Consider the following 19,148-nt stretch of genomic DNA (forward strand, 5'->3'; position numbering starts at 1 on the left):
CATACTTATACAAAACAACAAAGAAAAAAAAGAATACACATCAAAATAACTGGAAAAAATATAAGCCCCAATTTACTTGTGTGGGACAGGGAGTACCATAATATTTTTTTTGGGGTACTCCCCATCTATACGAAATATCAGCTTGATATCTTTACCCGTTTCTGAGAAAAAGGGCGGTGACAGACAGTCAGTCAGACAGACGGACAACAAAGAGATCCTATAACGGTTGCTTTTTTTCTTTTGACGTTCGAAACCCTAAAATTAAGTAAAAATATTATGCTGCTACCAAAAAATGTACTTAAAGGTATTGAAAAAGCGGTATACAGGGTTATTGATAAGTAGACCTGATCCTTTCAGGAGGTGATAGAGGAAGGCATTTCCAGTCGATTATACCCTATAATGCATTATCCGAAACTTAACCATTTCTAAGATATTTAATATTTAAAGATTTTTTGAATTTTTTACAAAATTTCATGTTTAAAACCGAAAATAAAAAAAACTAGCCATATTTCAATCCTTTTTTTGTTTGTTTTGAATTAGTAACATCTTAATGAACTTATTAAAATAATCAAATGTGCATTATTTGACTTAAATTAGACACAATACCTCAAAATAGATAAACATTTTTTAAAAATATTCAAAACCTAAAAAGAAATAAGTTAAATTAAAAAAGAATTTCATCCAACAATTTTTTGTGCACTTCAGCTTAAAAACATTGTCAACTTATAAGCTTTCAAATGAGATATTTCAATATCAAATCGATTTAGGTATCACCAAGATATGGCCAAAACAATCAGAAAAGGTGGACAAAATTCAACAGAAAAACTAACAAAATTAGCGCAATTTAAAGGTAAAAAGTGTGATGGTTTTCAGTCCTGTTCACTTTAGTATGGAAACCCCTGTTGAGTTTTCTTGACAAGTCCCAATGTTAATGGAAAGTATCGTAGGCGGGGACCAGCAGAGGGTTCACCATTTAGCTGAATGTTACTTAGAAAACGGCCTTGAGTGGCGGTCAAGTTGTTCCCCGCCTGCGATACTTTCCATTACCATTGGGACTTGTTTTCATGTTTTTAGCGTACAGTCGGGTTTTTCGTTTGTTTATAATTGTATTTTTTTATTTGTAAATTTTTAGTTGTTTTTATTTTATGAAATTTTACGTCAGTAGTTCATGATCATTTTTTATTTCAATAATTTTGGTGTTGTTATTTAAATACCTTCAATATGCATATTTTTGTAATGTGAAAATCAAGCCCTTTCATTTGATACCTTACACGGCAAAGTTGAATTATTATTTTTTCGATCATCACTAGGGCATGCAATACCGCAATACCGGTATTCGTAATACCGGGATCCCGTACAAAATTCCCGCTTTTTTCAATACCGGTATTGAAAGTTAATACCGGTATTGAAGTAATACCGGAATCGGACTTTTTTAGGCTATAAATAAAGCGATTAAGATTTAGTTAGCCTTGTGTGTGTATATGTCGCAGGCAACTGGTTTAATCTCCTGTTTGATTGAACCACTAGCCCGTTCATTGGATGGCGCTGTTCAATTGTATGACTAGGCCGAACGTTGATTGTACAAGCGTCACGAAACGTCCAACTAGTTAGCTGACTTAAAATCAGTCAGGTGGTGAATAAAACAAATATGGCGTCTAACAGCTAACAGCTGACACAAAAAGCACCTATATTGTTAGTTTTTTTCAAATAAATTAGCTTTAAAGTGCGTTATTTGTGTTAAAATAGTGTGACAACATAGATTTACCTATTATTACGCCGCGGGCAGATAGTTTCAAAGAAAAAAATGTGGCGAAACTGGATAATTATGAACAACAATATGAAGGTACGTTTATTGATATTGTTTAGTTAATTTGTAAGATAAGAGCTTTGTAACATAGTATTTTTGTTGACTCTTGTCTGGTGATGTTCACCCTAACCAGACATTACAAAGTTGCTATACTATATCCCATTCAACGACTTCGCTGAATGACGTTCAGTCAAGACGTCGAACGTTACAATCAACGACTTGACGAGTTGTCCTTTAGTCATACAACTGAATAGCGCCATTCAATGAACGGGCTAGTGGTTCAATCAAAAAGCAGATTAAACCAGATGCCTGCGACATATATACTGTGAAAGCGCACTTGTTCCCAACCGTTTAATGCAGTTTTCGGCTGCTAGAAATCTACTGTTGACCATGCGTAAACCGGCACCGGATGTAAAAAAATAGTTTATTCTAAAATTTAAACTCTAAAACTGATTTCTCGTAAAAATCTACAACAAAATACAGAATATGATTGCATTTTCTTGTTTTATTTTGATGTATACGACCTTTAAACACAGTATATGCCATTTATTACAAGGAAGTCTAATACCGGTATTAATACCGGGATCCCGGTATTGAGTTGTAATACCGGAACTCAATACCGGTATTGAAAATTGTTCCGGTATTGCATGCCCTAATCATCACGTTATGTCCTCTAGGGGGCGCTATGTACATTTTAATGGAACGTCACATAGCCTATAACCATCGCGCCATCAATACGCTTCTAACAATACCTCATACATCAAAATAGAAACTTTGTTGGACATGTGACTTTTTACCATGGAAAACGAATATTTTTTTTCGCGAATTTGCAAATCTCGTAGAACAAAAGTTGTCCAGAATGACTCCTTGAGTCATCCCCTTTTGGCTTAGTATAGCCCTTTTGCGACACTATGTATTTACTTTGCTTTGTCGTCGGGGTTCAGTTGGCTGGAGGATGCCCGAAACTTATTATCTACACTTTAATACTTGTAGTTACCTTTCTACAAGTAAATACCACATTTGTTTGAGAAAGCTAATCGGGTTCCGAGTATAGAGTAAAGTGGCACCCCTATTAATTTCTACTCTTTCCTGGTGCCTACCAGTGTAAGTAAGAATTATACTTACTTACCCTAAAATCACCCAAAATGTACTTGAACATAATTGTCAATAAAGTTGGCGAGTAAAAGTTTATCGACCCACTGTGCAAACTTACATGTGTGCGTGTCACTGGGTGTGCTGTGTGAAGAGCATTGAAAACCCAAAATTGGCGCGGCACGTCACCCTGTACGGGCCCTTAATTAAGCCTGCTTGAGGAGGCCCCTATCACCTATTTGAGTCAGAAACATGTCAGAAGTAAAATGGATCAATCTAGCAAAACCTGTTGGACTACTTAGTTGATAGACCACGGCCTATAATATCTGCAAGCTGGATATGCAATGAATCAGTTCGATGATGATGGTGAATGTAGAGCTACCTACAAAAATTAAGGTAGGTGATGTAATCTGCACGAATGTCAGACGAAAGGAGCCGTGAACTTTACGAATCATGCATGAAACAGAAAGGGACGCAAATGTGATCGTTCAAACACAACCACACCTCAAACTCATGACTTCGCTATTGTTTCGTCGCGGGATAAAAATAAAACCATAATAAAAGTATGCTAATTAGGATACAAATACCTAAAATGTTAAAATTTTATCACAGAGTATAGATAGTTGTATTGCAAGGTTCTTACATAATTAAATACCAAGTCAGAAAACCTGTTTAAATCTTTCAAGATCAAAATCACAACTTTTCGGTTCAGAAAACTACAACTATTGAACTCTACTTATCATATTTATTTTTGAAGCCGACTTCACTATCTTAGTTCGTACATTGTGATAGGTATACTAGTGTGGAAAATTAATCATTTCAGTTGAGTTACTATAGTGTTTTCACGACACTCTGTGGAGTTCAAACGGACGCTACGAACCCGACGCGACGTGGTTTTTCAAAACGCGTCCCAACGTTTTGAAAAATCAAAATCGCGATACGGCTCTCGACGTAACTGTGATAAAGCGAATTAATTTCTTACAAGGTGCATCGGACTACCCCTTCGGGGAATACAGTCGTGAGCATATTATGTATATGTATGTAAGTATGTGAAAAAAACTTTAATTACTTACTTAAATAAGTAGGTCAACAGCTACACCTGTATAATATTGAACCTTAGCGGGTCCGGTGACCATCAGGTAAGTTTGAGTTTAATGCACATACTAGGGTACCTACACCTACTAAATTATTTCAAAATGATTTCTCAATATCACCGTCGAGGTTAGACCTTCCAAATGGCCAGTAGACCTCTTTTTGTCTACGTTAGGTGATCGCTGTGTTTTTGGTGAGTAAGCATTTTTTTGCAATACGATTCTGAGGTAAGCAGGCGGTTCATGCGTGACCATAAGAATTGGTAAGATGGTTCTGTAATAGTAAAAAAAAAACATTATTATGTCACAGCTCCCGAAAAAAAGAAAATACATGGGTATTACATACAATAATATGCAATAATACCTACCTCTAAAATAATATATATTAACACCTATAGGTATATAAAACCACAAAGCTTTTTATTAAGAATTGTTATTATAATTAGATCTTTCTTTTTCTTTCTTCTATTTTCTTTCTTTCTAAACGAAAATGCTTAGGTATAGCGTTTCCAACTTTCCACTGTCTCGCTGCGGGCCCCTGATTAAAATTTTTGTTCTCTTCGCCAATCTGTTCTCCTTTAGTTTGCGTTGGAGGCTAGCAGTAGGAGGTTGTAGACCAAACCATACGGAGTGGTGTCTCATAGTCATAAATCCATAATAAAATTTGTGTGGATATTATTTGTGCCTATAGGTATTGTGTAAATTTGAGCAGTGCGTTTTGATTTCTTTGTTGGTTTATTGTCCTTGGATTTTGTCAAGGTAAGCTATATTTTGATTCATAATTTAATTTTAATGTTACATACATATGATTAGTAAATAAATACCTCTATAATGCAATGGAATCACATATTGATTAATTTTAATGAACACGACGTCTTATTTTTTTTTAAATCATTATCATTCGAATTCGATTTGACGTTCTTTGAAAATACAAAGCGATAAGAGTCGTTCGGTGTTCGGTAGGTTGAAAAAATAAATACCTAACTAGTTTTATTATTTATTTCGTTAATTACACCAATACACACACTATGAGGGCGCAGATTTCATAGGGTTGATCCTGCTCATGTCTCCTAAATCATCCTGTATAAGTCCAGCGGACCCTGGATAGTGCAATGCGTGATAATGCGTGATGAATAATATCTGTCTGGTTAATCTCTTACTGACTAATCCTCTCACCACGGTGACAAACCATAGTCATTGTCACATGTAAAGAAGATATTCTGTGATTGGCTTGTCTCTCATAGGGCTGCGTTTCCAGTAAGCAAACTGTTCGCTCGTTAGTAGGCGTGCGTGTACAAATTGCCTAGTTAGTGCAAAACTAGCAAACTGTGAAGATTCTCAGTCGTTGGTGAACAGTTTACCTATTGGAGAGGCAGCCTAACAGAGATAATATTCTTCTGCCTCGCATCACGGGCTAATAACACTTAATGATCTCTACGACAACACAATCTGAGCTAGAACAAGACCTGTCTGTTCTTAATTACTAATAACACCTAGTATTTACCTACATTTTTATACAAATATTTCAAGTGACTAACTGTATTTCTTATTCACGAATTTCATGATCATGAGTCTCAAAACCTTTAGTAAGTATGTAATTATTTGTTTATTTATCTTATTTTAAACATACACGTTATAGCAGCAATCATCTTTGTAATGATTACTTCTCATGAGGTGATTGTTGGTTTTTTCCTAGGTGGTAGTTTTATGGCTTAATTATTTAGGTATAACCTAGCTAGCAGGTACGTTCTGTTATAATTTTGCATGTTATCATAATAATCGGTAAGTACATTATAATAATATGGGTAATACTTTATACATTTTGTAGCCAATACATTAAACCTATGTAGGGACTAAATTGCCTAGGTATAATTTAGTCTTCATCATCCTCAGCCAACAAATACACATTGCTCTGGACAGAGTCTGGACTCTATAGTCTCTCTAACGGCCTGGCGATGGCGGAGGGCGTCCCACGCTACCTCTGATCCTACATGTTATGTTTTCCAGATGCCTCAAGACAGTTCCCACGACGTGGAGGCTATCAGGGAGTGGCTGGCGAAGGAATCACATCTTCCTACTGATTTCGGTAAGAAATAGAGATATTGAATTAAGCTAACCAGTTATATTATCTACCTTGAAAATCATATAATATTGTGTAAATGACGCCTATGGTCATCGTCCCGATACTTCAAGTTTTCATTATAGTGGTATTAGTGGTTATAGGTTGAACGACAGTATTTCAGGAATAGTATCGATTCGATTCAACCTCAAATCGTTTTTTTTACTAAATAGAATTTTCATAGTACATTTTGCAATAATAGCGTCATTATTTTAACGTATATATAAAGCTTTACTATACGTATTGTAGCTGGGGTCAATACCAAATACCTATGTAATGGGTACCCCTATTGCCTAAAAGCCGTGTCATGAAATAGGTTCTAAATTGACATAAACAATTGCAGCTTTCGAGTTCTCATACAGATTATGTAAATTACCACAGTTAGTAAAGTTACATGCCTCGTTAACCCTATCCTCTTCAGAAATACACAGGCCTACTTATATTAAGACTTGCGCTTGCGAGTCAACTCTGACTACTCCTTCGGTAATTACAGTCGTGAGCATATATTATGCATGTCTGTAAACCTAGAAAAACTAACAAATGAGGCTTCCTGTATCTTTGATAGTAAAGTAACTTTACAAAATTATGGTTGCTTCATTTATAATTATCATATTTGGGAATCTGCGCTTTTAGCGGTAAGGTCGCCTGTTTTATTAACTTTTAGTTCTCTACTACTACTACGACAAAATATTGAAATCGTAAATTGAATGCCGGAAACCTTGTCCGTATTATTTAAAGCAGTAGGTATATCAGCCTTGCTCACGGGTAATAAAACCAGTTTGGTTTCGTAACAAGTTCATAACCCATCGGATATTTAGAGGTCGATGTTTAAAATTTCCTCGTCATGCGTTTTGATGTTTTGTTACTATTTTAAAACAAATAATATCGTATTTGTGTACCTATGTAATACGACAGGTTGGAGTGGCACGCAAACTTGGGTTTTCAGGTACTTACTCTTTGGATGTTTGAAGGTCCCACGGTGATCTGAAAGAAAATGATCATTTGAAATAGCCATGTGACTGCCTGGTATTAAGTTCAACCCGCTGAATATAGTGACATCATGAGAGTCACACACTGCCCCATATCACGATGCATCTGCAAAAGTTCTAATTGTATACTATAACCACACTATAACACAACAGACAACAGCATCCAAATCGTACAGTAAAATATGCTCAATACTAAAAAAATAGGGTATTATTTACGTAGGTGTAGTAAGTAATTAGACCCTAGCGTAGATGAATGACATGATGATGATAATGATTTAATTATAATTGTAGTTGTTACTCACATGTCCAGCAAGTTTAGAAAATCACGGTCTCGTGATCGAAATAATTTATGACACGCTTATGAACTAAAAAAAACCTTCAGGATTGCTAACTACTGCGGGGATACAATGATATAGAAATACCAACATCATATATAATAAGTTTATGCGGCGGTCTGAAGTCTGAACATATTATAGAAATACCAACATAATCATTAATCACATACAGAAACTGAAAATGAAGTTTTGGAGTACAATTGAAAGTCTGAGAGAGAAGGCACGGATTTGATACATCCGTATTTAATATTTATTGAAAGATGCGATAGTTGAATATTTTCAAAGTACTAATACCATATTCTGTGGTATTTGCTAAAACAAGAATGCTGACTAGGATTAGCTAGAATCAATTTTACATGATGAACTTGAAGCGGTAATTCAACTCATTAGTCGGAGTTGTTAACAGGAAGTGACACGAAGATGGCAAATACACAATAATAGCACCGTTATTATAACTACATTTTTCATAATGAACTTTTTACGATGCGTTAAAATCATTAAATAATAAAATATATATGTAGGTACTTATATGTACATGTTCACTATAATAATGTCGATATCTTTGTTGTGTTGTACCTAAGGCCTGGGTCTCCTATTTACGCCGTAGGTCGCGTCCAGCGTCACGCCGTAGGCCGCGTCACGATGCTCACTATAGAAATGTACTGATGCGGTCTCCCTCACACGCCGACGTTGGCGCGTAGACGCCGTAGGTAGGCCGTTGGACGTTGATTGAAACGTTTACGTCAAAGTCGGACGCCGCATATAGCATAAAATAGGAGACCCAGGCCTAACTAAGTTATTACTGTTTGTCTAAGTTATTACTGGTTTCGGTTCTTCTCTTCGGAACTTGCCCAATCTACTAAATGCTAACTAGGTACTTATCCAAAATTTTATTTATCTAATAGATAGCTACTCGTCTCAATTAAAAACCTACGAAACTTAACCTTACTTTCTATTAACTTATTGTTGGATTGGGACTTAGGTACTACTGAAAGATATGCGACTTACACCTTCTATTTCATAAGGATTCAGAACTGTATTTTGAGCGATTAGCTCCTTATAATAACTACTTATCCCGCTGTTTCCAGGTGACCTGATCCTCAAGAAGTTCCTGCACAGCTGCTACGGCAGCCTGGAGAAGACCAAGAAGTGCATCGACCGGTTCTGCACCACGAGGGCCACCATGAGCGAGGCCTACTGCGGGAGGGACCCGCTCGACCCTAAACTGCAGACTGCGTTTGAAATTACGTTAGTATTTTAACAGTATTTTAACGTTTTAACCTTGACAGCGGTGGTAGCTCTATGGTGAAGAAAAAACATCGCGATGTAACCTGCATATCTAGATTTAGCACATGTAGATATTTATTCTATGAGATATGTGAACCCACCAATCCGCAGTTAATTTAGACCTCGGGGATATGCACAAAGGTGCAATTCGAGAGAGCCAGGAGCAGGCACCCCCACAGTGACGATAATAGAATAGAATAGAACATTTTAACTCTAACTTATGTCGGATACTAACGTGGATATGCGGTGGCGTCTCCAATTCGTGATGAGGAGAAGACACATGCGGCATGTGGTCTTACTTATTAGGTGACAGGCAGAGATATTTGTTAACAGCAATATTGTATACTTATGGGTGTACAGCATCACAATATGGCTTCATCTGCATATTATAAATGAAAGGAGTGTTGTAGAATAAATTATAATAAAGATCGATAATATTTACAGATATGTTCGATGCTTGACTCAAGTCAACTCTCACGACTTTGGCAAAATTCATTTAAAATGCGAAAGGCGAAGCGGCACGACTCTGAATAGGTTTCGTGAGAAATCTTATCTAACTATATATCTGTATTCAGTTGGCAACTTTGCAGGATAGGAGAAAGTAGAGTGAGTAAGACAATTTCTGTAACATAGGACAAACAATGTAAATACTGTATCTAAATGTTACCATTTCGTCGTAATTGCACGCCATCCAACTGTAAACGGTGACTCAATGATGTTTCCGTAAAAAAAAGTTGTATGGTTGTATACCGACCGTTAGCGTAGGTACTTCAGAGTACAAAATTAGCAACCAGTAGCTAACATAATTACACTCATGGTGTCACTGTGCCTCAGTCAGTACTCAAGAGGTCGTTACCCCTCCGTCATGTATCACTAACTACTAACCTATGTACCTTCTGCTTCATAGAAGCCTCCGTAACACCGTTTTCACTAGCGGCGGGCTGCAGGTAGTGGCTGGATGAGGAAGGCCGAGGACCCAGAGTTGTGGCGATCCTTGGGAGTACTTATGTCCAGCAGTGGATGGTCATTTTCTGATGATGATGATGAAACATGATATTTCAAACCCACTGTAAACTGTGTCCAAATTGCGACTCCTTAATTTGGTCAGATGATACCAAAATCTCTTCTGAAAACTGCCAGCTCCCCACTGTAACCCCTTCTTCACTCCACAGAAGCGTAGTAACCTACCCAGTGAACGACAACGACGAGCTGCTAATCCACCAGCTGGACGACCCGAACCTGGAAAAGCTGGTCTTCTACGACCTGGTGAAGACCTTCACCATCCAGGCGGACAACTGGCTGCAGCACCACGACTTCCTGCCTGATGGCCATATCATCGTGTTTGACTTGAAGGATATCTCGCTCAAGATCCTGCCGAAAGTCAATATCATGTTCTTTAAGGACTTCTTGGTGTTTTTGTTGGTGAGTTCTGGATTTTCTGTTGCTTTTAGTATATTTTTTATGCTTTTTTGATATGATTATTCATGTTGTCATCACTGTCTGCATAATCATGATTAACAATGAATTTGAAATGTTTCTCTACAGCTAATATATATGAGGTTAGCTGTAGAGAAATAAATAATGAAGTATGTATGACGATAACGTGTGCCACATGAGTATGTTTTCTTTTAAACTAACATGCTTCTAAAATTTGAATTTGGTAACCCCATTACTTACTTCTCAAACTATATTTTCATAGTTTTCCTCACAACTTTCCTGAACATTTCAGGAAGGCATGCCGGTCCGGGTGAAGCAGGTGCACGCCGTCAACTGCCCCTCGTACTACGACAAGCTGTACTCACTCATCAAGCCCGTGCTGCCTGCTGAAATATGCAACATTGTAAGTGTAATCATACTTATCCTTGTAACCTGATTACACTGTGGCAGCTCGGGTACTAGCAGGGAGATGAGTTAAAGACGAATTACAAGTTCACAATACTCATTTATTCATTGAATCAGTCGTTCTTATATAGCTAGGATTTTGGACACTCTTAACTACTGCGCATGCGCGGCCCCAGCGCTGTACGGTGGTGTAGGCCTGCGCCGGTCGCGGCTGATATATAAACAGCTGGCGCGGGCGCGCAGTCAGTGGAGCGCCCGTCGTCGTGGGAAGCGGACGTCGAGCAGAGCAGCGGGCATCGGGTCGTCGGCGGCACCGCGAGGAGAGCGCGCAGGGCGCGCTTGGCCGATGAGTCATCACGCCGCGCTGTGGTATGCGGCTCTGGAATGCCGCCGCGCGTATGACTCACGTCGCATCGTCTGCGTATGCTACGCATAGTACTCCCCCTCAAGCGAAGCGTACGGTTTGCTTTACGGTCCGTCCTGACCGTGTTGTGTAGCTTGTAGATGTAGCTGTAGGTACTGCTGCCGACTCGTCTGCTTCTTTGCTTATATAAGCTGGCTTGAGGCGGTCCAGTGATATCACTGCCGTGCGTAGAGGCAACCGTAACTTGTAGTATTTTTCGCTCCGTTCCAATACTTCGTACGGGCCGTCGTAGGGAGGTGTGAGCGGTTTTCTGACCGTGTCGTTGCGCACGAAGACGTGTGAGCATGTTCGCAGGTCCTTGTAGATGAATGGTCGCTCTCTCGTTGCTCGTGCCTTCTGCACAGGTGATATCGCGGCCATGGTGTCCGTCAGTCGCCGCACGTAGTCTGCATCTTCAATTTTGGACTGTGTAGGTACAAAAAAATCAGATGGTACTCGTAGAGTCGCTCCGTAGGTCATCTGCGCGGGACATAGCGCGTTCTCGCGTATCGCCGTGCGCAGGCCGAGTAGCACCGTAGGTAGTTCGTCGCTCCATGTCACGGTAGCGCCTCTCACCATTAGCGCTGCCTTGAAGGTGCGGTGCCATCGCTCTACCTTGCCGTTTGCTTGCGGGTGGAATGCGGTGGTGTGGATCTTGTTGATGCCGAATCTCTTCATCAGTGTGCTGAACAGCGAGGACTCAAATTGCCGGCCCTGGTCGGTTGTACACCGGATTGGCATTCCAAACCGAACCAGCCAGTTCTCGTAGAAGGCCCTGGCTACGGCTTCCGCTGTGATTTCGCTTACTGGTACTGCTTCAGGCCAACTTGTGCAGCGGTCGATCATGGTTACACAGTAGCGGTATCCGTTTGACGGTTGTAGCGGCCCGACAATGTCGATGTGGACGTGCTCGAACCGTGCGGATGGCGGGAACTCGCCGAGTGGGGTGGCGACATGCCGATGTACCTTCGCACGCTGGCAGCTGATGCACGTCCTCGTCCATTCGCCTACGTCCTTGTTCATCGATGGCCAGAAGAACTTCGCTGCCATCTGCTTCTTGGTCGCTCGTATCCCCGGGTGGCACAGGTCGTGTTGCGCTTTGAATGCAGCACCACGGTATGCCAGCGGCAGGTACGGTCTGGGCGTCGCTGTAGACGTCTCGCAGGTGATAGTGTGACTCAGCCCCGGCAGTGCGATATCTGTGAACATAAGATTGGATTGTGATCTTAGTTTTCTTAGTTCCTCGTCCGACGATTGATCTGCGGCCAGTTTGTTGTAGTCGATGGCCGATGGACATGCTATCTCCTCTATACGTGATAGAGAGTCTGCCACTGCATTGTCTTCCCCCTTCACGTACTCTATCTTCGTGCAGAATTGGCTCACGAAGTGGAGTTGCCGCTCTCGCCGGGGTGTGTCACTACTGCTTGCCGGTCTGCTCATTGCGTAGGTGAGTGGCTTGTGGTCTGTGTAGATGGTGACGTCACATCCCTCTATTAGCCGTCTGAAGTGCTTCACGGCTGTGTACATGGCTAGCAGTTCGCGGTCGTACACACTGTAGCGTCGCTGCGTCTCGCTCATCGCTTTTGAAAAGAATGCCAGCGGTCTCCAGACTCCGTTGACGCGTTGCTGCAGCACCGCTCCTAGGCTGAGGTCAGATGCGTCGGTCATGAGTCCCAGTGAGCTGCCGTTAACTGGGTATGAGAGCGTGGTGGCTTCCAAAATGCTTTGGCGGCATTTTTCGAAGGCCGAGTCCGACTCCGGCGTCCATTCAATCGGCGTCTTATCATTTTTCTTCCGGTTGTGTAGGTGTTTATTCAGCGCGCTTTGTTGCTCAGCTTGGCGAGGCAGGCACTCTCTGTAGAAGTTGAGGATTCCGAGAAAGCGTCGCAACTCTACTACCGTCTTCGGTTTCGGGAAAGTAGAGATTGCCTTTATCCTCTCTTCTGTAGGTCGTATTCCTTCAGCTGATACTTCGTAGCCCAGGAAGTTCAGTTTCTCTTGACCAAATTCGCACTTGTTCACGTTCAGCGTCACTCCATACTTGTCAAGACGTTCCAGGACTCGTTCTAGAAGCGCTCTGTGCTGTTCTTCGTCTTCTGAATGCAGAAGGATGTCGTCGACGAAACAGAAACAGCCCTCTATGCCTCGTAGGACCTCGTGCATGAACCGCTGGAACGTCTGACTCGCGTTACGTAGTCCGAACGTCATGCAGTTGAACTCGAACAGTCCGAAGGGCGTCGTGATGGCCGTCTTCTCTGCGTCTTCCTTACTCAGTGGGATCCAGTAGTACGCCATCTTCAGGTCGAGCTTCGAGAACACTCTGCTTTTGTTCAGCTGGTACGTGAAGTCCTGAATTCGCGGAATCGGGTAGCGGTCGGGTAGAGTGACTGAGTTGAGCCGCCTGTAGTCTCCACAGACGCGTAGGCCGCCATCCTTCTTTTTCACGATGTGCAGCGGGCTTGCCCAGGGGCTCTTCGACGGTTTGCAGATGCCCATCTCGATCATGCGCTCGAACTCTTCTTTTGCCACCTTGTATTTATCGGGCGGCAGGGGTCGCGGTTTCGCGTACACCGGTGGGCCAGTCGTCTCTATGTGATGTATGACGTCATGCTTAGCCGGCGCCTTGAGTGACATCGGTCGCAGGATGTCCGGGAACTTCGTCAGGATGCTGTGGTACACTTGGTCGGAGCTGATGACGTAGATGGACTCTTCACTGGTACGAACTTCGATGGTGTCCACTGCGAGCTCCGTTATTCTGTCCACTAGTTTTTTCTTGTGCAGGTCTACCAGCAGCTTGAAGTTGCGCAGGAAGTCGGCACCGAGAATCGACGTTTTCACATCCGCCACTATGAATGTCCACTGGAAACAGCGCCTGAGTCCTAGGTCCAGTCGTAGTGTTCGCTCTCCATAGGTGTTGATCGGCGTATCATTTGCCGCGTACAACTTGTAGGCGCTGTTGACTTGCGTTTTCTTGTTGGTGGCGGCTAACACGGAGATGTCGGCGCCTGTGTCGACGAGGAAACGCTCTCTAGTGTTGCGATCGAAGACACACAGGCGGTTGCTTCCGCTGGCAACACCGACCTCCGCCACGGTCGGTGTCGGCTCTAGTTTTCCGACATTTTCTTCCTCTTGCAGCACGGGGATTCGCAGCGCGTTGCCCTGTCGCCGAACCGCCAGTGGTATTTGCATTCCCACGTATCAGTTCCCGGTCGTGGGGCTTGCCGTTGCCGTGACCATGACCTGGATCGGGACCTGGGACGTCCTCGGTAGGGTCTGCGCTCCTGTTGCCGGCCTCGCAATTCTGCTACTTCCAGCGACAGTTTTTCTAACTGCTTGCTAAGTACGCATAGTTGCGCCGAGACTGTGACGTCGGCTGTATTTGGCGTGTAAGTCGTGTGACTGCTCTGTACTGCGGCTATCGTTGTGGGCTCTGAGTACTCCAGCATCTTGTCCGCCATCGCAGCTAGGGTGTCCAGTGACGACTCGGAGTTCACGGACAGCACGACACGTAGCTGAGCCGGTAGGTGGTCCAACCATTCGATGCGCAAGCCTTCTTCAGTTATAAGGCCGTTGCTGAGCTCGCGCATTTTCCGCAGATGCTGAGAAGGTTTCTGATCTCCCAGCTCTAGTCCTCGTATGAGCTGCTGAAAGTTCTTCACCTCGGATTTCTCATACATGGTGAGCAATCTTTGCTTAATCGCCGCGTATTTTCCTGTCTCGGGCGGTCGGTACAAAATATCCGTGACATGTTGAAGGTCCACTGGCTGCAGTTGTTGCAGCACGTAGCGGAACTTCTGGTCATCTGAAGTCTTCAGTGGGTCGACGACAGCTTCGAACTGCAGGAACCAGGCGCGAGGAATTTCACGCCAGAACGGAAGTAGTCGCGACTGCACGGAGATTGCAGCTAGCTCCGCTTGCTGATTGCTCGTCGACGCAGGTGAAGGTGCCAGTACCGGTGTGGCATCTTTGATCAGGTCTTCAGATTTTTCCATCTTCAGGTGTTCTTAAAGTCGGAGGGTCACCACTGTAGCAGCTCGGGTACTAGCAGGGAGATGAGTTAAAGACGAATTACAAGTTCACAATACTCATTTATTCATTGAATCAGTCGTTCTTATATAGCTAGGATTTTGGACACTCTTAACTACTGCGCATGCGCGGCCCCAGCGCTGTACGGTGGTGTAGGCCTGCGCCGGTCGCGGCTGATATATAAACAGCTGGCGCGGGCGCGCAGTCAGTGGAGCGCCCGTCGTCGTGGGAAGCGGACGTCGAGCAGAGCAGCGGGCATCGGGTCGTCGGCGGCACCGCGAGGAGAGCGCGCAGGGCGCGCTTGGCCGATGAGTCATCACGCCGCGCTGTGGTATGCGAAGAATGCGGCTCTGGAATGCCGCCGCGCGTATGACTCACGTCGCATCGTCTGCGTATGCTACGCATAACACCTACCGAGTAGAGTAGCCGGAATAGTTTCCTCGGCCGACTCCCGACCAAGGAACGTCTAGCAATTGACGGTGTTATCAGCGTATTACTATTTACCCAGCGTAGAAATCTAGAGATTTTGGTATGGATGTTAGATCACATCGTTAACGGATTGGTATTTTGCTATGTGAAACGACGAAGGTAGATCTTTGTGAAACCAGAAAAAAAACACTCCACCAACATAAGTACAGTAACTATACGCTATGTAAACATAACGTACAGCTTACTTGGTACCTATATCATCTTTAACAACAAAAAATAAATTTACATATACTGTTTGTTCATTGTGATTATATGCAAATATAGTTGTAAATAAAGCTAATTGTTTCCTAGCACGTGGAACAAAATCGATGAAAAATCATTATCTTCTGACCTTTGTGATAAAAGATCACTTAGATTTAATTGTTATCCATGGCGTCTGTTCATTTATAATTAAACCCATCGTTAACCCATTAGGTATACACGGTTAAACACAACAAGAGTAACCATTCTAAAGAAAAAGCAAAGTAACAATAACGCCATCATTACAATGTATAAAAATATCCTTTAATTACTGTGTTAATAAGTCCAAGTTTGTACGGTTAGGTGGGGTTAGATATACCTACGCGCAGAAGGATTTCCATTATCAATTAAACCAAGGACCCAAAAAATCAGGATCTCCGAATATACTGGCCCAATAAAATCTCCAACGACCAACTGAGAGAACGGTGCCACGATACCCTGATCGACCAGCAGATCAAGCGACGCAAGTGGAACTGGATTGGCCACACCCTCCGAAGAAATTCTGACCATATACCCAAACAGGCGATGGATTGGAATCCGTAAGGAAAGAGAAAGCGTGGCCGTCCCAAGCAGACCTGGCGACGCACGGTAGTGGACGAAGCGAAAAAGATCGGGAAGTCTTGGAGTGAAATCAAACGCGAAGCTCAAGACAGGAAGCGATGGAGAGTCACTGTGGACGCCCACTGCCCCATCCAGGGGACATAGGTTACTAAGACAAGTCAAAAAATCAGGACCTCAACTATGATTATTGATAACTCTTGCAAGCACACAACGAAACTATAAATACATAACCTCATTTATCGACGGTTCATGTAAATTCCTGACTCTCGAACCCTCACTGTCAACAACCCTCAATTCACTATTCTCTTCCCACAGATAAACTTCCACACGTCATCGGACGCCCTCCACAACTTCATTGACCGCAAGCAGCTGCCTCTGGAGTACGGCGGGGAGGCCGAGAGCATCAAGGTGCAGCAGAGACACTGGGTCAAGACGATCGAGGAGGAAAGGTCAGTAGGGTTCTGCTATTCTTTACTGATTATATACTGTATCAACCATTATATTAATGTGCCCAAATTAGAGTTATATTAGCTGAGGATGCGCTGTCTAAGCCGTTGTACAGCAAGCTTATACAGCTAATGCACTCAAAGTGAACTCCATTATGACTGTTATGCAGCACTTTTGTGATACTTGGTAACATTATTGGGATGTACGAAAGAAATGAGTGACAAATGTTCCTTAGTTACGGCCGGCGGCGGCGCCCCCCGGGCAGTCAGCGACTGACGCTATAATAAGATAAAAGTGGCCAATCCTTTAGTCACGGTGACAAGCCCTAGTCTAGCTCTTGTGTGTAAAAATAACTATCACAACACAACAAGAAGTTGAAAGGTTTTCAGTGAAACCCTTGATTGTTATAGCTATTGACAGATAGCCGGTAGTGGTTGGATGAAGAAGGCAGTAAAGCAGTGTAATTCAATGTATTAGTAGGTTAGGTCAGGTGCTATTGCCCATAACTTTAAAGACCGTTTTTGTTTCCAGGGCAACCTACCTAAACGACAACATGTGGAAGGCGGACCTGAACAAGAAGCCGCGAAGCAACGCGGTGGAGGCGGCCATGACAGGGTCCTTCCGGACTCTGTCCATCGACTAGTGAACTGCAGGAGTGGAAAAGTCTAGTACCTACAGGTTTACGTGATTTACGTATATAAGAAAAGTTAAGTTAGGACTCCTACACATAAAACACAGCACCTGGAAAAGTTAGGGCTCCCTCACATAAAACAGGTTACGAAGTCTCATATATTTTTTAAATGCTAGTACTTACATAAATATTAAATTTAAGCTCGTTAACCCTACGAAGAAAACCCTACAGAAACAATTTCACAGGGACTGAAGCTAGTGATACAATGTAGTACTTACTTATTGTAAATTCGATTTTACTATGATAGTTAATGTAAAATATGAAAAACTGTACCGTTGTGCTCTGTGATCTTAGACTGATTAATGTGTTTGTTACTTTTGTATGAGTTTATTTTTGATTAAAGGATTTTATATATTTTTGGTTGATATATTTTTGTTGTTTAGATTAAGCTCTCCTCACCTAAGATGGAAGATTTGTTTAGTTACTTGGTTATTACAACTTCCCAATGCCAGCCCTAAGCTTTGCATTGTCCTCTTGTACAAATCTTATGTACTAAAATATTACCGGTAAAACGATACTATCCTGAGTGACGAGTACCAAAATATATTAAGATGGCAAAAAAAATGATTTATGTTTCGATGTACATTTAGCAGGTACCTATTACCTATCAGTAGATTAGAATATTTTTTGCAAAAACTTGTCTGCGATCAATCTTGTTGTTCAAGGTGAGACTGGTAAGTTTAAAGTTCAACATTGTATAAAAACTGCCTTTATGGTATTCAACATAATTTATAAATAAATTATATTGGTAAGACGTGAAAAATTACAAAACATAGATTTATCATTGATTTACCTTGCCCATACGTAATTTTCCAAAGCTACAAAAGCGTTTCACTAGTTAGTAAAGGAGCTTAAAAATAATCATGAAAACCATTTCTTTCATGCTATACGCATGAAATATCTACCATTATTATTTACTTTAATGAACAACAGAGATTTTAGTTTAAATGCATATTAGTAATTAAATTAGTTTTTCCAAATCTAACATCAAAGTCTTACCTACGTATTATATCGAATATAACTGACAATTTTGGTTCGCATATTAGCATTCAACTTTACAACTAAGAAGTCACGTGTCGATTGAAAACGTGATAACGATTGTATAATAATCATAACGCTATTTTTGGAATATTGTGTAAATAATATCAAAATCAAAAATCAAAATCAAAATCAAAAATGTATTTATTGTTACAAACAAATCATTAACAAAAATGGCAAGGGCCCTTGTACTAGGTGGTAACCTGTATTACTAGGTACCCCGCTCTTTCACCACGACAATAATTATTTTAAAAGTAGCAGTATATTAAAACAAACACTGTACGCTATTAATTTAAGTTTTAGAATTGTAGGTATATATATTATTATAACTATCCGAGTTGGTTAGTAATGTAAAGTGTGTGTGTGTGTGTGTGTGTGTGTGTGTGTGTGTGTGTGTGTGTGTGTGTGTGTGTGTGTGTGTGTGTGGTGTGTATGTGACAATGGGCTAACATTTTAATTAACAAGATTCTCTGTTTCCTTATAGCTAAATTTTAACAATAGATTAGGTAACTTTCTTTTAATTTCGTTAATAGTCAAAGGATAAATTTGAATTATTTTATTTACTTTATTATAGATTGATGAACACTGGATCATAAACTGTTTTTTGGCAAATTTAGTGTTAAATATGGAAGACCTACAGACAATGTCATTTCTTCTTTTGAGCATATGTTGTTTGGCAAATGGTAAGCTT

The 19,148-nt window shown here is 41.6% G+C and overlaps 1 protein-coding gene across 1 annotated transcript; it reads left to right on the forward strand.

The window, feature by feature from the left end:
• The first annotated feature begins 4,560 nt into the window (after positions 1–4,560).
• LOC105390958 (alpha-tocopherol transfer protein-like) lies at positions 4,561–17,773 on the forward strand. The gene is made up of 7 exons (XM_038115615.2): positions 4,561–4,749; positions 5,998–6,076; positions 8,522–8,681; positions 9,893–10,142; positions 10,450–10,560; positions 16,597–16,730; positions 17,260–17,773. Exons 2-7 carry the CDS (start codon positions 5,998–6,000, stop codon positions 17,369–17,371), a joined length of 846 nt encoding a protein of 281 aa, XP_037971543.1. The 5' UTR covers positions 4,561–4,749; the 3' UTR covers positions 17,372–17,773.
• Positions 17,774–19,148: the final 1,375 nt, after the last annotated feature.

The sequence above is a fragment of the Plutella xylostella genome, chromosome 21, assembly GCF_932276165.1.
Source record: "Plutella xylostella chromosome 21, ilPluXylo3.1, whole genome shotgun sequence".
Taxonomy (NCBI): Eukaryota; Metazoa; Arthropoda; class Insecta; order Lepidoptera; family Plutellidae; genus Plutella; species Plutella xylostella.

What these genes read in the sequence shown, in the direction of transcription:
- LOC105390958 (XM_038115615.2), top strand. Translation starts at nt 5,998, where the DNA reads ATGCCTCAAGACAGTTCCCACGACGTGGAGGCTATCAGGGAGTGGCTG. An exon ending in ACTTCTTGGTGTTTTTGTTG is followed by an intron (nt 10,143 to 10,449) that starts GTGAGTTCTGGA and finishes TGAACATTTCAG; the next exon opens with GAAGGCATGCCGGTCCGGGT. An exon ending in CTGCTGAAATATGCAACATT is followed by an intron (nt 10,561 to 16,596) that starts GTAAGTGTAATC and finishes CTCTTCCCACAG; the next exon opens with ATAAACTTCCACACGTCATC.